Genomic DNA, 22672 nt, shown 5'->3' with positions numbered 1-22672 from the left:
CTTTTCCTATTATTGGACATCCAGGAGCTTTGCAATTTCCTTTAGTAGAGATAATGTTGTGATGAAAATCTCAATGCACAAATCTTTGTCTAATTCTTTGGTTAGTTCCTCAGAGAACAAATACCTAGAAGTAAAAGTACCAAGTTAAAGAATAAGCACTTTCAAGAAGCAAGATTTGTTAGTGCCATGGAGTCGATTATGGCTCTTAGTGACCCTGTGTATAGCAGAGTGGAATCCTGCCTGAGATTTTTGTGCCATCCTCTCACCTTCTGGTGCTGTATCAGACAACACTCTGCTGCTATTCATGGGGTCTTCATGCCCATTTTTTTGGATGTAGGAGGCTGGGTCCTTTCTGGTCTGTCTTAGTCCGGAAGCTCCGCAGAAACCTGTCCACCATGGGTCACCCTGCTGGTAGTTGAATAGCAGTGACATAGCTTTCAGCATCACAGCAACATGCAACTACTTCAGTAGGTCAACTGACTTGATGGTGTGGTTCCTTAACCAGGAAACAAACCCAGGGCGCTTGATCTAACAAAAAAAAAAAAAGGCAATATATGTGCTGTGAAGTTGCTTTCCAGGTTGATTACATCAAGGTACACTCTAGTCAGCTGTGTATGAAAATGACCTTCTTCCTGCAAACCCCAAAACAGAGAATATAATCATTATAAAGACATTTTCCTAATTTTATAATTTACATTCCTTTGATTACTAATTAATTAAGTTTTTATTTTTATCAAAAATTTGTATTTCTTTGGTGAAACATCTGTATGGGTGAGTTTTTAAACTGATTTTCTTTGCTCGTGGGATTGCAGAATGCGACAGTGAGCATTTCCGCTGTGAAAATGGACATTGCATCCCTGCGTCTTGGAGGTGTGATGGAACGAAAGACTGCCTGGATGACTCGGATGAAACTGGCTGCCGTAAGTGAGGGGCCAGGCAAAGGTCTGTTTTGAGTAATATGAGTGCTTCATGGTGATTTCAGCTGTCACAAAGAGAAAGAGTGGTGCAGTTAGTGATAGATTCAGGGCTGGGCTTAAGTCTTTTGAGATCTCTGCAGTTGAATAGAGAACTGATGGCATTAATAATTGTTTCAGCCCCTTTTGAGGAAGGGTTCAACTCACATCAGTTTCTGTCTTACTCTTACCCCATGACTTTGATATGGAAACATTTGTGAGAAGTTTTCTGAAGCTGGTAAGGGACTATTTCAAATTATTCACTCCGGAAATTTTGTGCACCAACAAGAGCAAACAAAAGTAATGTTATCTGAACTTCTGTGATTTGTAAATGAAGGAGGAGTCTGTTTTTATGCGAAGGCTGTAGTGGAACTTGCGTGAATTACCATAAAGAGATCAGAGAAGTGGCTAGTGTGGTTTTATGTTAAAAAAAGTTATAGTTAAAAACATGATAATATTGTCAACCACAAATTTAACTAATTATAAAATCAATTTCACAGATATTTCTTCATTTAATTCTCTGAACAAAGTTCTGAGGTAGGTTTCAGATTAGGAAACTGGGAAGTGTGGAGAAGTTGTCATTTATTAAAGGCCTCCCAGTTGGTGCATGAATCTAAACCCTTGCGTACATGGCCTTCCCAGCTTGCTGTAGGTGATCGATCACACTACCCCATGTCATTCATTCCGATAGGTGAACAGACAAGGGTTATCATCCAAAAACCAAGAAAGCAGGTGAAAAATTAATTTTGTTTTGAATTGTTGACCATCCTATGGCACAACAGAACAAACTTTGGTGTATTGTTTGGATAATGATGTATTTGAAAATAAGAGAAAGGTGGGGAATAGGTCCTATACAGTGCTTCTCAAACTTTTGTGCACAAATGGATCACCTGGGGAGCTTGTTAAAGTGCAGATTTTGATTCCATATGTTTGAGGTGGACTTGAGATTCTGCATTTCTACAAGCTCCCAGCTGGTGCTGATGCTGCTAGTCTATGAACCACGCTTTAAGCAAGGGAGTAGTTCTATGTGTAGAGACATGGTCATGTGCTATGTATTTGCCTCCTCTGGGCTTACTGAGTTCATTTTAGATTAAATACCAGGACCAGAAAGCCAAGAACAATGTATTCTGGGATGAAGGAATAAATGAACAGTTATACCAACAACTCTTCAGAGATTGTTATTACATTTCAATGTCCTGTAACAATGATAATAACAACAATACCAATGACAATAGTGATAGCAACTAATATTACATGGCACCTTCACATGCATTATTTAACTTATTTTTTATAGCAAACCATGAGATAAATACAATCCCTATTTTATGATGCACATACTGAGGCTCGGAGAACCTGCCAAAGATCCTAAAGCAAGTAAATTGTGGAAATAATAATTATTTGATTCTGGGCCTTCTTTTCCAGATCTCATGGGTTTTCCAATTCATCAAGATGCTTTATGATTAGTTACTACAAAACATTTAAACTAATTTAATAAAACTCATAGTTAATTTTTATTTAAATAAATTTAATTTAATACCTTTTTGTCATAACTTTGTATGTATTATCAGTTTGTTGTGATGACATCACTCAGATTATTTGATGGTGAACACTGGTTAGAGTCCACAGACTCTGGTATAGGGTTGTTTACTATTTGCTATCAAATGTATTGAGCAGGAGCTGATGTACATTCCTTTGAATTAAGCATTTCTTATTGATGTCATAGGATGGATGTTTGACATGAGTGCTTTTCTGGTTTGTTTTAGCTCCCTCCTCCTGCCAGTCAGGCCAGTTCAAGTGTCAGAGTGAAGGGCTATGCATCCCCCACTCCTGGGTGTGTGACGATGAGCACGACTGTGAGGATGGCTCAGACGAACAGCATTGCCGTGAGTGTTTATGGAGGAATTTTCTTTTGGCTCTTTGGACACCTAACATATAACCTGTTACAATTGCAAAACACAATGTAATGATTCCTTAGAAATGCTGAGTTGGGCCTTAAATGACAAGGGAGCGTATGCCAGCAATCTCACTCAGGGGTCGGACGATACTGAAAGAGTGAATGTGCTGAAGAATTAGAAATATACCCCAGCGATTTGGAAAGGGGATAGGTTCTCAGTATTTAATTCAGATTATGTGGCACTCAAGAAAGAAAGAAAACATTTGTTGGTATCTTTGAGCACCATGTAGGGCTGTGGAGGGTGGTGATGGTGACAAATGGCAGTCCTGAGGAAGGCATGGACAGGAGCTACTCAAAGCCAATCAGGAGGCTGACATATCCAATAAGGTCCAGTTATGTGTCAGGATTTGAGGTGGAGTGGCAAAAGGAGACCACTAGATCTGAAAGAGGGAGATGGGGGATGGTGGCTCGAAAGTCCTAAAGGGAGGAAGGAAAAGTGCTAGGCATAGTAGGGTGCAAGAAGAAATCCTTGTTGACAGGAAATCTGTCTAGGCTACGGCGTTCTCTGGCTGGCCTCTCAAAGGTCCCAGGGGAATGAGGGGTGACCTGCAGGTAGTGGATACTCAGTGGGAACAGGATGGGGCTAGACTGTGAATCTGTGAAGAGCAGTGACTTCATTCATCTTGTCTACACTTCAGTCTCGTATATTCAACTGCCTGTTGGATACTCCAAGACTCCTCAAACTCAAGGTGTCCCAAGTGGAGTTAATCATATTCCCCCTTGAATTGGGGAAAATATAGACCTTTTTCTTCTATATTTGCTGGTCTACATGTATTATCTTTATTATAGGAATAAAATTAACCCACTATAAAGTACTAGCAGAAAGTACAAAATCAGTCTCAAACTATCAGAAATAGGCAGATTGAGGCTGTTTTCCCTGTTAATTTAGAATTTCATGAAACATATTTCAGAGTGAAAGCATTTTATTGGATGGAAAAAAAGCTGGCTGTAGGTGACGTTAAAGATGTACTCAAGTAGCATGAAAATGATACCACAATCCCCTAGGCACCCAAGCTAGAAAGATGGAAGTTTCTTTTGATTCTTTCCTCTCTTTTGCAGCCCACGTTAAATCACCAAAACTCCAGCCTAACATCTCTAAAGTTCATCTCTTTCCCATGTATGCCATCACTACCAACATCTCTCATCCGGTGACTGCACCAGCCTCTGGGCTAGCCTCCCTGCATCTAGTTTTGTGCCTTCTCAGCTTCTCCCTGACACTGATGCTGGAAAGATCTAACTAAAACCCTTTGGTAGCTCACCACTTGAGGGAGAAAGTTCAGATTCCTTAACATGGTTTACAGTGGCTTCTAAGGTGTGACTGGTGCTTATTTTTCCTTGTCTATCACTTGCCATTCCCGCCTTGATGTCCATTTGGGGCCACAGCAGTGCTTGTAGATCCCTTGGGCATACCATGCTGTGTCCAGCCTTTCACCTCTGTGCATGCTGCCTGAATGCTTGTTGGTAGACAGTCCTTCTTTCCTCTTGACCTAGCTAATGGCTGCTTCTCCTTTAAGACCCAAGTGAGATGTTACCTCCTTAAGGAAGCTATCCTTGTCCGTACTCTCATCCCAGAGTGACTTAGGCACCTCTCCCTGATGCCTCTATAATTCCTTGTGTGCCTACAATTCACTTTCATTATCGTTTTCCATTATTTCTTAAAGTCTCCCTCAGAAAAATATGTGCTCCTTGAAAGTAAAGATTGTGCCTTATTCATCTTTATAATCTCATCATTGGTGTACTTTGTGACACATGATAGGCCCATAATAGGTGTTTATGCATCAAAGGAATAAGTGAATTCCAGCATTAGATTGGTTGGTGGAACTATATAATTTTAATTTGTCATTTCTCTATGTTTGAATGAGCTTTTAATTGCTTCTTCATACACCCTTTGAAATCTTAAGTACATATATAGAATTGATTTGGGCTTGAATTTAAGAAGAAAGCCAAGATAATTAAAATAATATTGTCACTTGATTTAGTTTCTTTTCATACTTTGTTTAGGACTATTCATGACTTGCCTCTTCAGTAATAAAAGAAAGCTCTTTAATTTTAAGTGGAAATTGGCAATACATACTTAATAAATTATATGGGAATTTAATGAGGAAGTAGTAATCTTTTTAACTTTATTCAGATACTGTCTCTGCTTTGGGAAGAATTCAGATGTTTAAGTGACTTTTAGAAAAGTTGATCTATTCTAAGTTTATTAATAGAAGTAAAATTTAACCCACAGATATAAGGTACTGGGAGAAAATATGAAATCATACTTTGAAAGTGTCAGACATAGGCTGACTGGGAAAATTTTATTTGCTATTCAAGAATTACATGACACATTCATAATGAAACCATTTTATTAGTTAAACAGGAAGAAGGAACAAGGTGACAAGAAAGATGTAGTCAATTAAACATGGAAAAGCGTAGTAATTATGGTTAATTTTTTACATCTTATCGTATGGTAGTCTTTCTATGTTTGAAATTTCAATTGCTAACTCTATTGCTGTCATTGTCCACTTTTCTTTTAGAAAAGTTTTTCTTGTTAAGTTTAGATGGCACATCCCTTAACAGATATGTAATTTCATCAGAAAGCCAAATTTTGCTGAACCTAAGTGGTGAAAGTTAGGAAACTCCGTAAAAATTCAGGGGAAAATTTCATCTTCCATTTGATGATTATATTACTTTTTAGTGGATCAAATTTTCCCCAACTGCTTCTCTTTTTATGTGGACAATTAAAAAATCCCATGGTAATTCCGGTCTCAGACTTACAGAATAGCATTCATGTGATGCTTGTGACATCAATTCATTTGATTTTAGCTGTTTTATCCAGAGGCGAATTTGATAAACTACTGATGCCTTGCTTTCACCTACCCTAATCAACATAGGATAAAATCAAGCTAGCTTAAATTTTTTTCTTTCTGTTTATGAAATTGACAAGTGTTCAACATAGAAAGTTTATATAATAGAGAAAACTCTAAAGAAAAAAATAAAATCACCCATATTCCTACCACTCAGAAATAACCATTGTTAACCCTTTGGCATATTTTCTTCTTGTTTAAACAAAGATTTCAGTGAAGGGGACCTTACCAATCCTTGATTAATACCTGTATCTGCAAAATTCTTATTTCATCCATTCTCTTTACCATATAGGTTTTCAATCTATATTATATTCTCAACACATGTTGATGATATAATTGTGTACACTAACGTGCTTGAGTGTTGATATGATTCTATGGGCATTTTGACAGTACCCTGATAATAATACCTTTACTTTTGCATTGTAAGCTCTCCACCTTGGGGTAGCTGGGTACTCTACCTTGTGACCCTGTAAACGTTATATTCAATATATGCTCTACCTGCCTTTGCTTTCAAATTTCTTCATTCATATTTGGTAAATGTCAGTGGATTGGTCTGCACTTGGCAGTAATTATAAAGTCATATTTTTTCCCCTTCACAGGTGGGACAACCTGCTCAAGCGATCAGATCACATGCTCCAGTGGTGAATGTATCCCGAATGAATTCAGATGTGACCACACGAGAGACTGCTCAGACGGAACTGACGAGAGAGACTGCCGTGAGTCCCTTTCAGTCTTTGCACTGTATTTGGTTTCACCTTTGTCCCTTTGGCATTTTAATCAATTTGTTAGATTTGTTGATGGACAGAAACGCTTACAATATGCCTCTTGTTATTGAAATCACTTGGCAGATTCTTTTGTGGATTAGAGGTGATGTTCTGATAGGAGTCTATTTTCAGCAAGGCATACTAACTGTGTCCTGCCTTAGCACATCAAGTTTCTGTATTTTTTGAAGTAGGAAACTTTTAACATTAACATAGAATCCTGAAAGGTCATTGAATACATTGAGTACAAAATCCAGTTTGGTCAATTTTAGCTTTTATTACATTATTATGCTAAGTTTGTAGATCAAATGTCTCATTATTTTTTCTGCTCTTATGGACTCTATATTTTCCAGATTACCTTTGGGAAACTGTTACATTTTGAAAATGGCTTTCTCTACAGTGGCAGCATGCTACATCAGTTTGTACCTGATTACCACATGATAAGGCATACAAATCACAGTATTCTATGTATAATGTTTAAGTATTGCCATAACCAAAAAAGAGAGTGCAATTATGGTGTGTGATGTACTTCTTAAAAATTAGTAAAGAGTAATCTGCCTCTCTTGAGATTTATATAAAATTGTTAGAATACAAGAATAAAGAAATTATTCTACTGTGTCAGTCCTAATGTCCATCTAACTCTGTCTTAAGTCTCAGACATGCCCCAAAATCCAGTTTCTCTTAAAAGTCTTTATAAGTCTATCATTTATGAATTTATCCAGAACTCCCTTGAGTTTTTATGCATTTTTCCTGACGTTTGTTTTGGTATACTGCATTTCATAAGTGTCCTGTGAGCTAAGTAATGGTACTTCTTTTCCTTTGCTCTTAAACTTCAAGGAGTTATTTTAGTATTCCAGTATTCCAATAATCGGTAGACAGATTTCGTATACCTTAGAAGTCTTGATCATAAATTTCTTAGTTATTATGTCCTCAACTAAAGATTGAAATTTTGGCTTATTCTCATGGGACACTTTGCCTATTGTTTGATCATTTTGATTTAGTTTTAGTTCTCTGGACTGTTTCCAAATTCCTTCCTTTGGTCCAAATGATGTATTTTATGCTTCTTGATGAAAGAGCCATCTTCTGTGTACTTTGCTACACTTCGCAATATAGTGCCATGCCTAGTGTGGGAGCTAACACAAACTGGTTATGAGCAAATTGTTCCAGTACTGTCCTGCTCAAACTGTACTCTGTTCACTGTCCTGTTCACACTGTACTCTTAATGGAAGAAATGCTTGTCTATGTGAACAGGAAAGACCTGGGCCCAGACTTGTCCAGATTCATGCTGCATCCACACCATGATCACATGGTCTATTTTAAAAAACTACACTTCTCCAGTGCTTTCTTCCCTTGGATGTTATTTTTCTTTGAGAGGATTCCGTGCTATTTGTCTTTGTAGCTCCATTTCCTAGCAGAGTTCCTGGTACAGTTCTGTTGTGGTATAATTTTTGACTTAAATATTCTCTTTTGAGAGAGATTATGTTGCCTCTGTTTTGGATCTCCTTTCACTTTGGAAATTTTGCAGATAATTTGGACTTAGTACTGTCAATTTTAGAGATGGTCTTATGGGTCTGGATGTCACAAAATAGAAGGTCCATGACTCAAGGACTCTCCTTTCAGTACTTTGTAAAGCAAACAATAGATACTTCATTGTGGCAAGTGAAGAAAATATTTTTGATTAATAATACTGGTAAATCATATATTATATTTTGCAATATTTTGTAAACTTCAAAGCCTTATATAAATTTCAGTTGTTATTCTCATTAGGTTCCTCAATTAGGACATAGAGCAGGTGTTATTATACTTTCTTATGAATAAAGAAACTAAAACTGCAAAAGGTAGAGGTTGTGTAATGTGTGGCAGAGCCAGGGCTCAACCTGTTTTCTGGTTCCAAGTGTAGTGATTGGTCTTCATGAAGGACTTTATTTACAGAAGGAGAAAGTTTTACCTTGTACAAGTTTAAGAGAGACCCAAAGGCCTGTGCCACCAGCCAACAGCCTGTGTCTTTATTCCTAATTTACAAGTGGATAAAAATGAGTGCTTTATTGCAAATGCAATGAGACTGAAGGAAATGCTACTTTTGGGAAAATAGAAGGCAGCCAAAACAGACTGTTTGGATTTATTCCATGTGAACATTCTGCAGCCAAGTCTAAAGTCACCAGTACAACTGCCTCATGACTGCCAGTGGAACTTCTGGAAAAAAGCTGGCAGGGTATGAGCATGCAAGCAGCTGTTATAGAAAGGAATGAAGGAAAGGAAGTGAGCTTTATGAAATATCTGGGCAGGAATTTTTAATCAAGTGTTTTTTTGGTTTTGTTTTTTTTAAGTACAAGTAATTGGTGAAACAAGGATTTGTTTAGGAAAGAGAACCACATTTATAGCTCATTGTTTCTGGAATCATACAAGTCATGAATCCTTCAGGGTTCATGGCCCTAAAGTGAATCTCACACATGTAAGGGGGTTTTACAATGAAGTATTCTTTCCTATTTGTCACTACCTTGTTTATTTATTGCTATGTGTTGTTTATGGAGGAGAGTGAAAAAATCTAATAAGTCAGGGGAAGTTAAGAAAAGAATCTTCATCCTTCCTTGTTAGTGCTTTGATCTCCTGGCCACAGCCAAATTCGTACAAGAAAGAAATGAATGGCCTAGATCAAAGTAGTTGGGGTGGGGGCAGGATTGCACTCATTTTGTTTTCCTTCTTTGTTTGGTGCTCTTGTGAGAAGTGGGGAAGGGAATTGCCATTCATGGGGCACCCATCAGTATCTCATGCAATTTTTACATCAATACTACAAGGTGGGTATGATGACTCTCTCCACTTTCCAGAGATTATAAAGATTGTCAAGAGGCAAGGTTGGAGGAGCCAGGGTTTTAACACAGGCCTAAACCCTATGCCCATGCCCTCAGAATACTTTCTTTAGTAATGGAAGTTTACAAATTATTTTTGCCTGAAACTTACTTAACTATTTTGTTATTTTTAAAAATTATTGTTTAAAGCTTTTTATTATGGAAGGCTTTAAACATAAGCAGAAGCACAGTGAATTGTATAATGAATCCCTTTGTATTCATCACTCAGTTATATCAATTATCATTTCCTAGCTAATTTCGTCTTACCTATATCTTTTTATTCTTCTCCCCATTATTTTGAAGCAGATCCCAGACATCATATAATTTTGCCTTTGAATAATTCAGTATTTATCTTAAAATATAAGGACTAAAACATAACATAACATATGAATATCATGATCACACCAAAAAGTCAACAGCTGTTATTTAAAATAATCAGATAGTGTCAGTTTTAAAAATTCCCCAATTGTCTTGTTATGGATTTTTAGTGTCATTTAAATCAAAATCCAAATAAAATGTATACATTGGAATTGGTTGCTGTCTTTCAATGTGTAGGTTTGCCTTCCATTTCTTTTTTTTACCCCTTGCAATTTATTGGTTGAAAGAACCATCACTTGTCTGGAGTTTCCTACAGTGTGGGTTTTGCTCATTGCATCCCCTGATGTCCTTTAACATGTTCTCCTGTTTCCTGTATTTCCTGGAAATTGGTAGCTAGATCTAGAGCAAGGTTTCTCAACCTTGGTACTAATGACATTTGGGGCCAGATAATTCTTTATTGTGGAGAGCTGTCTGGTGCTTTGTAGAGTATCCAACAGTATCCCTGGTCTCTATCCATTAGAAGCCAGCAACACCTCCCAGTTGTGACAACCAAAAATGTCTCCACACAATGTCAAATGTCCTCCAGGAGCACAATCTCCCTCCCCTGCTCCAGCTGAGAATAGCACTAGTCTACTGGCTTGAACAGATGCAAGGATTTGTATGTGGGGGTGGGGGAGAGGGGCAACAACACTTTGTATATAAAGGTATGTATTTGCATTAGGAGGCACACAATGTTTAACCGTCTCTCTGTTTGTGATGTTAGCAGCCATTGAAGATTGTTAGTGAGGTCCATTTAGCCATAGAGGTACTTCACTATTTTACATGTCACTTCAGATCTATAGCAACTGTTTATTAGTTGTTTTAAGTGACAGTGTTCCCACATGATGAAGGATTAAGTAAGGCTTGCCCAGAAATCATTTTCATGAGACATGACTCATTATTCCATTATTTCTGCAGTCCTGATGCATAGGAATCATTATTTATGGGCAAACTTAGAATCAGCCTATGAATATGACTTTTATTTTTCTATTTCTCAGAAATAAGATTGTCTGTAGGTACAGGTCTTAATGCATGAAGCATCTAGAAACCACTTAAATATAGTAATGGATGTTGGAAAAGCTCCAAACAAGGACTTGATTCTTTTCCTCAAATATTCAAAAGGAGCAGGAAGCTTGACTCTGTACTTCATAGTCCTGCCTGTCAGATCAGATCCCTTCCTATGTTATAGTCCCTGCCCTTTCAAGCTTCTAAGATCAAGACGTTGAGCTCCCAGATAGAGCACCTTGTGTCCATTCCAGACATTCCTTTTATAGAACAAAGAATAATATGTAAGAGTCCTCCTGGGGGGACAGAGAAAGGGGAGGGAAGAGAACGGGTGAGATGGTGGAAAGGCAAGGGTACTAAGGTCTCAATAAAAAGGTTATCCTTGAAATAAATTTGGTGTAGTACGAATGTTTCTTAATGTTTTATCTTTTTGTCTGCTGTGTTCCTATATGCATAAGTTATTTTCAGTTATTCTACTATTTGAGAACTATTTCTGAATATATATATTAAAAGCTGTGAAAAAGGTGAAAACTCATTTTCTCTAAGTTATTTTACTCTTTAATCTGGACATCAGTAAAACGGCACCTGTAATTAAACACGTTGTCACTTAACTTATTTTAAGGAACAGAGAGATTCAAAACTGCGGTCCATTTTACTTCTAATGGGATTAGCATCAAGGAAAACCCACTCATGCAGAGTCTAAGATAAACATCAGAACAATGCAGTAATTATGAGCCATTCAATTAATATATTGCAGTGACTTTCAGTTGCTCAAAAATAGTACGTTTTCTTCCCGGTTAAGTAAACAGATTATTTTGTTTTTATCAAATACCACATTAGAATGATTTTAGTGTGAGTAAAACTATTGCTAATTGTGATTGGTTTGCAGCACTTCTCTTTTGTTCCTTAGGAATGCCACAGAAAGGGTAAAATCCTTGTTACAATGAAGGCTTTCTTGCTGGTAATCAGCAGTATTTGGTCTGCCTGTAACTGGGGCTGCTTTGTCCTGAAGTTTTATTTCTACAGACTTTCTTTACTTTAGAATTTACACGTTTTCCTTTATATGTCTAACTGCTGAAACTCCAACCAGGGAACAGTTGGAGGGAAATAAACATGCTGGCAAAAACTGTTCTCTGGACTCATGTCAAACATGGAGAACACATTGTTCTTCAAACTCGGTTCCGCATTTAAGCTGCCCTGTGAGGCTTGATCTTATTATCCTTTTTCTACTTCAGGTAAGAAAGAAGCAGAGAGACTGGCTGCATCTTCCGTATCACATCACAGACATACCTTTTTAGCATTCTTACAATTAAGGTAGGATTCAGAGCCCTGAAACCTCGAGGAAAGAGAAAACTTTCTTATTTAGTCTCCATCATACGAGTACATTCTATCTCTCATCTTTTCAAAGACCCTAAGAGCCCTCTCAGCTATTGCCCAATTTCTCTGCTCCCTTTCACAACAAAGTCACTTAGAATTGTCTTTAATTCCTGTCTCCATTCCCTCTCTTTCTTTCTTGAACTCAGTGAAAAGAGTCCTTCATCTCCACCAATCTCTGGAAAGAAATGTTTGTCAATGCCACCATTAGGTTTTGCTACACCTAATAGTTCTTGTTCAAATGTCACCTTATCAAAGAGTTACTCCTCACTGTCACTCTTTAGCATTCTACCCTGCTATATTTCCATAACATTTTTTTTCTAGGTGACATTTATTTTAATGTCTATCCTTCCACTATCCCAAATAAAGTAAGTTCCACGAGAGCAGGGATTTCATGAAGTTCATCACCTTATCTCTAGTACCTTGCACTCCTATAGGTGTGCAATAATTATTTGCTGAATAAAATATTAAAAAGCTCCGGGAATTTCTACTTCACTTGTAATTTTATCACTTTATCCAATTCTTAGCGCAGTGTCTAAGAAGGTGGATTTCAAAAAATGTATGTTGAATAGAAGAGGAAGGCAGCGCTCTATAGAATAACTGGCTTCTAGGACACTCGCATTCATCCAGCCGTGGTTTGCTGATGAGTGCGCGATTATCTGGGGGCAGGTTCCCAGCAGGGGGACTGAGCCACACCATTTCTAGTTGTGATTCGAAGGTCGTCCCTCTCATGATTCTGGGCTGCAGCTAGTCTTCCTGTCTCCTCCATGGGACATTGCCTGTTTGTTCTGCCCAGATGAGTCACTAGGGATAGCCAAAAGGAAGAGACAAGTATGAGACCAAGGTGCTGTGGCCCTAAATAAAAACATAGAGCGCCATAACTCCTTCTATATAGAACCAGTACCACTAAGTCTGGTGCACGTCACAGAAGTTTGTTCACCCATGAGAAGCCATCTTCCTTCTTCGCACTGTTCCTCGGAGCGTTTGATGCACAATTTTCCATCTTCTTGCCCAATTACTTCTATAGTGGAGCTAATGTGAGATTTTCATTATTTTTTAAGAATTTAAAGCTACGTCAGTCTTTACCTCCTTTGCAGATTTTGGTGATACTTCTGAGTATGGCAAGAAGGAGGGCTTAGAGATCCACATTCTTTGGAGCAGGCATCTCAGGCACGTTTCTAATTTAGGTCTAAGATCAGGTCACCATGGATGGGGATTTGGGACTTAAGACCCAGTAGTTCAAAGAGAGCACGATAAGAAAAACTAAATAACTTAACATGTTTCCTTTTTTGGCTGCAGTTTCCTGAAAGCCTGCTCAGACTAAACTGGACGTTAGTCTGATTCTCCCAGCTCCTGGGATGACCATATTTACTTTCTCTTTCCAAGGTGCTGAATTGCTATTTTCATTTTATAAATCTTATGTATATGTTTTTTAGTTAAAGGTACTTCAAATTATTTTTGGAAAGAGGCAGAAAATGCTTCTCCGATGTCCCCCTGTATATTCCCTTGGTGGCAGTCTTTTCAGGGACTTGAGTTTGACTGAGGTGTAGGTGGTGGATCCCCTGCTACTTGTGGTCTGGTTTTGTTTTTTTTTTTTTTGATGCTGACTCTCTTGTTGTCCTGGGAGTCCTGGAAAGCTGTTTCCTAGCATAGGGTTCCTGGAATTCCTAGATTGTATCAGATTGAAGTCCTTAGTAGAATATGCCATAAATTACTGAAATCTAAAGTTGGCCTCACTTCTCTAGACTTCCCAAAGTGGAAGAGGAAACTGAATAGAAGAAAGGAAACCTTTTTTTCCCCTGGGTTACTTGTTCTCTTTCTTTTCATATTATCTTTTAAAAATTTTCTGTTTCCTTTCATTCAATTTCATTCTTTCTTCTGTAATTTTTTTGCTGCTTTTTATTACTTATCTGAAGCCTATAAGCAGTAGCTGTATCTGTTGTAGTAGTTAGAAACATGCTTTGTGGAGCCAGATTGCTTGAATTTGAATTCTGGCTCTTCACCTCACCAGTTGTATGACCTCGTTCAAATTACTTAACCTCTCTGTGCCTCTGAGAGGCACATATATAAAATCTAGAAAATATAAATCTATAAAATGGGAGTAATAGTAGTATCCAGCTCATAGGGTTGTTAAGAGGATGAAATGAGTTCATACATACTGAGTAACTTAGACAAGTTTCTGGCACAAAGTTTTCAATACATGTCATTGATGATTATTATTGTTATTGCTTATTTAACTTTATGGGTAGTACTTGCAACTAAGTGCTTGTGTCCAAACTAGTAAGCTTTTTCTGGTAAATCCTTCCTTTGACTGGATTAGCCTACCTTGGAACCAGAGTCACATAGATTAACTTGGAAAGGATGGCTCTGGGACCTGGGAAAGTTCCAGGTGTTTGGGCAGGACTTGTATCAGAAACTTCTTGCTTTCCTTTAAATCTTGGCTTAAGTTTCATAATCTACCTTTAAGATGACTTTTCTTTCTTTATAATCAGCTAGTTTTTCTTTTCTGTGTTCTTTTGGCTGTTTTGTCAAATTCTGAAAATGGCCTTCCTGTCACGATGATAAAGAGTAGTGTCTACTATTTGTATCTTACTCTGCTGTGAATGATTTTCATTCTGGGAGGTCTACGAGGTCCTCAAACCACATCCTCCTTGATCATGTAAACAAAGCATGGAGCTTTCTTGCTCCAAACCAAATCATTAGCAGAGAAAAAAATTTTTTTTTTTTTTTAAAGATTGGCACCTGAGCTAACAACTGTTGCCAATCTTCCTTTTCTTTCTTTTTTTTTCCTTAGAGATTGGCACCTGAGCTAACAACTGTTGCCAATCTTCTTTTTTTTTTTTCTGCCTTATCTCCTCAAACTCCCCCGTACATAGCTGTATATCTTAGTTGCAGGTCCTTCTAGCTGTGGGATGTGGGACACCACCTCAACGTGGCCTGACGAGCGGTGCCATGTCCGCACCCAGGATCCGAACCCTGGGCCGCTGCAGCGGAGCGTGTCAACTTAACCACTCGGCCACAGAGCCGACCCCTTTTTTAAATATTCGAGCACCAATCTAATATGTATATTTGGGGGAAACTCCCAGTTTGGGGGTAACAAAACTGTGCATGTATCATTTGCAATTTGGAGAAAGTAAGGAAGGGAGAGAGGAGAGGTGGTGTGAGCCAAGGTGTTCTCTCATTTTTGTTGTCAGGTAAACTTTAGAGGTCTGGGACTTAGTGAATAGTTACTCATCAATCTTTCCACTAAGACAAAACTTAGAAGGATGAGTTTCTCTGGTGTTCTTGTGTATTGTCTCCTCTCTTATTATACTTTCCCTTTACTTAGATCCTGCAGGACATTTTAGCTGCATGATGGATTTGCTCCATGGGAGAAAGTTTACAAGGTTACACAAATAAACGAAAAAATAAGATTTTAGATATCCCTGAATCTCAAAGTATTGTGACTTCCTATTTCCTAGGGTAGATTGAAACTCATTAATTAACATCTTTAACAATTAAAATCTTTAAGGGAAATAGAATCTGCTCGTTTCTTACTTTGCTCAGTATGAACAATTTGGACCCATTCCCTCTATGTGGGTCTACAAAGGGGGAAAAACTTTTGGAAACAGATTTCCAAATATTTTCAGTATTTAGTGGAGTCAGGGAGCTCTGTGTGCAGTTGTTCCTATGGGCGTATGCCTCTGGTTAGCTGTGCACAGAAGAGACCAGAAAGTGTGCAAGGGTTGAGGCAGGTCCTGGGGTGACTGAGAGAGATTCATTATCACGTGGATGAAGACAAGAAAGCTGTTCGTTCCTCATTCTGAGTGTCAAACTGCTGACCTCTGACCATTCCAATACTCTCCCTGACGACATCAAGCTGGCCTTGTTGTTTCTTGGGAGAATGAGCCGTGTCAGTAAACTTTTAGTTAGGTCAGTAGATACTGTTTTAGTTCTTCCCATTTCAGTTTTATGGCACTGGCTCTCAAAAAGCAGGATGGAGTCCAGGCGACCCCATGGCATAGGGGTTAAGTTCGCACGCTCTACTTCGGTGGCCGGGGTCCACTGGCCCAAATCTGGGCACGGACCTATGTGCAGCTTGATAAGCTGTGCTGTGGCAGGCGTCCTACATACAAAAAAATAGAGGAAGATGGGCACAGATGTTAGCTCAGGGCCAGTCTACTTCAGCAAAAAGAGGAGGATTGGTGGTGGATGTTAGCTCAGGGCTAATCTTCCTCAAAAAAAAAAAAAAAAAAAAAAGCACTGCAGGGACAGCAAAAGATCCACCCAGCATATTTGCCCCAGATCCTTCATATCTACATTAATCATCTTGAATGAGGTAGTCACAGTCTAAGCCCAAATAAATTTTCCTCCTGACAGGTATCTATTGCAAAGAGCTGAGTTTTCTAAGATTTCTCTCCTGCTTGCTGATGCTCTTAAAAGGCTGGATAACATACTGACTCTAGGTGCTATCTTGCACACAAGCAGAAGGGAACTGCTTACCGGACTCAACTGGCCTCTTGCATCTCTTGAAAGGAGAATTAATAAACAGACTTGTGTGAGCCTTTCAAGGCACATTTACGATGCATACCATCTCAATGATGAAAAGACAGCAGTAACCCTAAGCAGTGGCTGGTTCTCAGACCATTAAAAAATAAAATCAAATTAAGAAGAAATTAAAAATTTTAATCAGCAATTTTAAAATGCCTTCCATTTTAATATATGATTGCCTATATGTAACTTTGGCAATTTAGATATTTAAAGACACTTAATAGACTAGTTTTGAACTGCTGGAGATGAGAATATTTGTGCTTATTCCTTCACTATACAAAAAATGGAAAAAGATCATTTGAGAATTCCTCTTCTTTTAAAGTGCAAGTTGCTAACATGGGACAAGTTTAATACAGTTTCAGCACAGAATTTTGTGCACTGCTCCTCCTTGAAAGAAACGTTGGGACTATCCAAAGACTTATCTGAAGTATCTATGTCTGTAAAAGCTCAAATTAGGTTCTTAAATGCAGAATTGAGCCTCCAAGTGGGACTGTGCTGTCTGGTCTTTGAGATCTTAGCTAAGACATACCTTTAATAAAAAGAAATCTGAAGACAATCTGAGAATCATTATGAAAACAATCTTTAATGAAAAGAAATAGTCAGACCAAGAAAGATATCACACTTGTGAGAAAAAGGGTATTAAAAGACCATAAAAGAGAAGTTCAGTTTTTTTTTTTTTCTGAGGAAGATTTGCTCTGAGGTAATAACCGTGGCAGTCTTCCTCTATTTTGTATGTGGGTTGCCAACACAGCATGGCCACTGATGAGTGGTGTAGGTCCATGCCCAGGAACCAGACCCAGGCCACCAAAGCAAAGTGCCCTGAACTTAACCACTAGGCCACAGGCCTGGCCCCTCAAAATATTTTAAAAAGCTTTTTAACTAAAAAGTTCACCTGTGATAACTCACTAGCAAATGGCCCTTCATTTCCCAAAGCATGTGTGGTGGGACACTAGTTTCCTGCGATGTTGTCTGTATTGTGTAAAAGAAGGTTCCATTTTGAACTAAGTTAAATTCCTTCTCATTCTTCAGCTCTGAGCTCACAGGTCACTTGTTCAGGGGAGACCTCCCTGGGCTCCCAGACCCCCCTGCTATGCACTCTTACAGTGCGCTATACTTCCCCCATTGGCACACAATCCAGTTTGTTATTTGCTATTTGTGTCATTATTTGATTAATGTTTCGTTCCCCTATCCAACTGTAATCTCTATGAGGCCAGGGACCAGGTCTCTTTTTTGTTTACCAGTATACGCTCAGCATTTAGTGTCTAGTGTCTAGTAGTCACTCAAGAAATATTTGTTGAAGGAATCTCTTAATTTAAGGTTTGTGTACTATTTCCATTCTTTCAGATTACCCAACGTGTACACAGCTTACTTGTGCCAATGGAGCCTGCTACAACATTAGTCAAGTATGTGATGGGAAAGCTGATTGCAGAGACTCCTCTGACGAGAACAATTGCAGTAAGTAATGTGCACAGGATGTGCAGTGGTGGGCTGAAGCTGGCTTATAATGGCCAATTATGCACAGTTCTTCTTAAGTTTGTGTTCAGTGAATTCATGTGGGTAGCTTGAAGTCAGTCATGGTGGGAGTAATTACACCATGGAAATTGGCAAACACTGTAAGTTAGGGCCTTTTTGTTCCTGGAAAACTGGTTGTTAAACATTTACCAGCATACTACTGCATAATCAGAATCTCTTTTTAAACTTGAGACAGAATCTTCTTATGAGATTAAATGGCTGTAGTGGAATTGAAATTCTCTCTTTTCTTTCTCTTCTTAACCTTGTGTCCCAGCTAAGATATGCTCGCAGAACGAGTTTCAATGTGGCAGTGGGGAGTGCATCCCTCATGCTTACCTCTGTGACCATGACCATGATTGTGAAGACGGCAGTGATGAAAATTCTTGCAGTACGGTGATTTCCTTATGCTGAGTCATGTTGTTAGGAGTGCTTTTTTTTCCTTTCCTACCAATGTACCACTCTTTTCAAACAAAGGGGTTACTATCTGATGGCAGATGGAGCCAGAAGATTATTTAGGGCCCGTGGCATGAACCTCAGCAGTGTTGCTGGACCTGGGCTCCTTTATCTCCTGAGGATCTGTGTAGCGTTGAAGGGTTGCTGATGGACAGTTTGCATTCTTTCCTTAGGCTACAAGGATACAGGGTGTACTGTATCATTGGACTCTCAAATTACCCGTACCTCGGGAATGAGTCTGATACCCTCGATAGTAGAGTGAGAGAAGGACTTGAAAGGGATAAGAAGGTCCCTAATAGCAGTGGTCCTAACTCTCCTCTTTATTTTGAAATTCTTAGCATGTTAAAATTGGAGGGTCAAGAGAGTTTCAGTGTGGTGCAGGTGCCTTTTGTTGCCTCCACTTTTTTTCACTCTGACTCTAATTTTCCTTCCATGCTGTCGTCTGCAGTGCAACCACCTCTCTCTTGTTGTTGCCACCTCTGGACTCACTTTGGTGGAATATGTAGTTTGAAGTCTCTGTGAGAGGCTAATTCCAATAAGTTGGCAGGTTTTTGTGGTCATTTATTTACTAGAATGTATGATTTTTCTCCACACCTCTTTTGATTGGTTGTTCCCCATGCCTTAGGGATTGTTAAATATTTTCAATATCACCCTAATTTTCTATGAGCCATGCCTGATTTCCTTTCTGGCACCTGGGCTTATTTCAGTGGCCATATTTAAAGAGAGTGTGACATCATGGAATAGGTGACTGAGAATCATTTGGTTCTAGATAGCAATTACAGTGTTTGTGGTAAAGTAAGAGAATGTTGGACGTTGGCATTATCAGTCTGCATTCTCTGTTCTGTGTCAACCTATAGCAATACTGTATTATTTTTAATCTTGAGAAACACAGCCTGGCACCTGAGTTTGTTTCCAGGACCCAAAGCTGCTTTTATCTTCTGTTTCTTCTCCTGTTCTTTTTCTTTCACTTCCTCCTTTTTTTCACTTTTGTCAATATACTGAAGGGATAAATTGACATAGAAATTTCAGTTTCTAGAATCTCAGTTTAGCCAGTGAGGTGAGCACTTTGTTTTTTTCCAAGTGATTTGTGTCTTTGGAGTGCAGCTCTTGTTTTCTTCCAGCCTATCAGACCTGCAGAGGCAACGAGTTCACTTGCCCCAGTGGCTACTGCATTAGTCAAGACTGGGTTTGTGATGGAGAGGATGACTGTACAGATAATGGAGATGAAGATGGATGTGGTAAGGAGGAGAAGAGATTCTGATTGAAAAGCATTTTCTTAAAGTATCTGCCAGAACTTGTTTTTCCTACTTTTCTTGTTAGAAATTATCTGTGTGAGGGGCCAGCCCAGTGGTGCAGTAGTTAAGTTTGCACATTCCACTGCTGTGGCCTGGGGTTCGCTGGTTTGGATCCCGGGTGCGGACATGGCACCGCTTGGCAAGACATGCTGTGGTAGGCTTCCCACGTATAAAGTAGAGGAAGATGGGCATGGATGTTAGCTCAGGGCCAGTCTTCCTCAGCAAAAAGAGGAGGATTGGTGGCAGCTGTTAGCTCAGGGCTAACCTTCCTCAAAAAAAAAAAAAAAAAGAAAAGAAATTATCTGTGTGACAAGCAAGTCTCAGAATTGGCTGGGTTTTAAGGGACTTAGTGGGTGGAGAAGAAGCAAATGTCTCCGCTAGCTTTTTCTAAAAAGACCTAGAACTCAAATATAGCATAAATTATAATCCCTTCCCTCCTATCATTAAGGCAAATAGGTAGGACAGTCTCTCCCCCTTCTATAGCCCACTCTGACTTTTTCCCTTTAAGATTGTTTACTTTAAGTAGATTTATCTTATGAAAGAAGTAGGCTGGGAAGGAGGAAAAATAGGGAAAAACATAATTTGTCTTAGACTTTATAACCTTTAAAAATGATTTGGAACTTTGGTAACATTTCAGTTTCATTCTGTTTTGAAATTCTGGTTTCCAAATGAGTCACTGACATCCAGAGGTGGAAGACAGGCCACATGGGAACATGTGAGAGGGAGCTAGGGATGGGTAGTCAGAAGAGAGGCTGCTATGCAGGGAAGTATTTAAAGATTCTGTGAGAAGGAAATTGCCAATGATATCCATCCCCTTCACTCTGCTGTTATCATTAACAGTACCTCCAACAGTTCAGAAATTACTAACACCCACACCATAAAACAAGTTCCCTGTACTGTTCCAGCCCCAGGTATAATAAGAGTGATACTTGTTCTGGGAAGATCCCCTGGTGTCACGTTTTCGTCTTCCAGGAAGTATTCTTCTTACATTTGGGTTATAGGTTTTCTTACACTGTTGACGTTTTAGTAAACAAACAAAATGAATTAAACAACCAAAAAATACAAAAACAAAGTAAAAACTCAGGAATCTTGACGTGACCTTGATAGTCCTAGTTATATCATTCATGATTTAAATAACTGAGTCTTCTCCTAGGAGTTATGAATCTAGTTTGTTGATCAAATTCAAGCCCATTTCTGCATCTTACTCTTATTACCTGGCTGAGGATTGCCTGCCCTACAAAGAGTGGAACTTAAATAATTCCATTTTGCCACTCCTTGGAATCTCAATAAAAGGCCAGTGATAGAGTTAGAAACCACAATTTTATTGTAAATTATAGGTCATTTGTAGACTTCTCTTGTCTACCTGATCTATATCCTCTCTTAACCGTTGATTGAAAAAGAGCTGGCTCTACCTCTCATATGGCCTGTAACTCTCTCTTTTGTTTTTCCCCATAGAAAGCAGTACTCATCATATTCATAAATGTTACCCTGGTGAATGGGCTTGTCCAGGGTCTGGAAAATGCATCCCAATTGGAAAAGTTTGTGATGGGACTCTGGATTGTCCAGCAGGAGAAGATGAAAGCAACATCACTCAAGGACAAAATTGTGGTGAGTATGGAAATTTATCTGGATAGCATTCAGATAAAGATGATTCTGGGGCCCAGCCTGGTGGCGCAGTGGTTAAATGCACATGTTCCACTTCAGCGGCCCGGGGTTTGCGGGTTCGGATCCCGGGTGCGGATCTATGCACCACTTGGCAAGCCATGCTGTGGTAGGCGTCCCACATATAAAGTAGAGGAAGATGGGCATAGATGTTCTCAGGGCCAGTCTTCCTCAGCGAAAAGAGGAGGATTGGTGTCAGATGTTAGCTCTGGGCTAATCTTCCTCAAAAAGAAAAAAAAAAGTTTCTGTTTTTCTATAACAGATTCTCAAATACAGAGAGTATCAGTTGATGTTTGCATAATGAACTATACCAAGACAGTCCATTTAAACCAATAAACACGTATTATTTCTCATAGTTCTGTGGGTTGGCTAGGTAGTTCTTCTGGTCTAGACCGGCTCACTCACATGTCAGGATGTTGCAATAAAAGCTGTGGCTGGTCCAGGCTTGCTTACACAGTGGTAGAAAGGGCAAACTCTAGTGCACAAACTCTTTTAAGCCTCTGCTTATTTCATGTTTGCTTACTCTCTTATTGGTCAAAACACGTCACTTGTCCATGCCCAGAATCGATGGACTGAGGAAATAGACTTCATCTCATGATGAGAGGAGCTTCAAAATTTTTGTGGCTTCCTCCCTCCCTTCCCAGGGAGAATGGTTTTAATGGAAATAATGGCAATTTTGATGACTCTAAAGGTGTTCGGGAGATTTTATTCCCTGCCTTATACTTAGGGAAAAAGGCTTTGTCTGCCTATACTCAAAAAAGAAGATTCTAGTTCCTATGATATATACTTTGAGTTAGTTTTTCTTTTTTTCCCCTTTTTCTGTGGCTGTAGAATGTTCTCCCACCATCAACCCATCAACTCTGTGGATAGCTGACTATCCTGCAAGAGAATACAGTTTATGCCCTTGATTCCATCAATAGTGCCCTCTCTAAGTTAGGTAGTAGTTCTCGAGAAGTGGCCATGTAACTGTAACCCTAAGATTTTTTTTTTCTGGAAAAACTTACAATATTGAAATATGCAGAGACTTCTATGACTTTTCTTTTGCCATTTCATTTGGGAGCCCTTTCAAAAAAGCTTTAAAGATTAACAAGAGCTATATAGTCATAGTACAATGTTAGAAA

General features: G+C 38.9%; 1 protein-coding gene across 1 annotated transcript in view; it reads left to right on the top strand.

The window, feature by feature from the left end:
- LRP2 (LDL receptor related protein 2) overlaps window positions 1-22672 on the top strand; it is a 197623-nt gene that overhangs the window by 35318 nt on the left and 139633 nt on the right. Inside the window, exons 2-8 of the mRNA XM_005601570.4 lie at window positions 813-920; window positions 2717-2836; window positions 6356-6472; window positions 17974-18084; window positions 18416-18529; window positions 19716-19832; window positions 21345-21497. Of these exons, the coding sequence (XP_005601627.2) occupies window positions 813-920; window positions 2717-2836; window positions 6356-6472; window positions 17974-18084; window positions 18416-18529; window positions 19716-19832; window positions 21345-21497 (840 nt within the window). The remainder of the gene's footprint in view (window positions 1-812; window positions 921-2716; window positions 2837-6355; window positions 6473-17973; window positions 18085-18415; window positions 18530-19715; window positions 19833-21344; window positions 21498-22672) is intronic.

This window comes from Equus caballus, chromosome 18, assembly GCF_041296265.1.
Source record: "Equus caballus isolate H_3958 breed thoroughbred chromosome 18, TB-T2T, whole genome shotgun sequence".
NCBI lineage: Eukaryota > Metazoa > Chordata > Mammalia > Perissodactyla > Equidae > Equus > Equus caballus.
The sequence above is the reverse complement of the archived record's forward strand: the minus strand, read 5'-3'. Positions and strand labels throughout refer to the sequence as shown.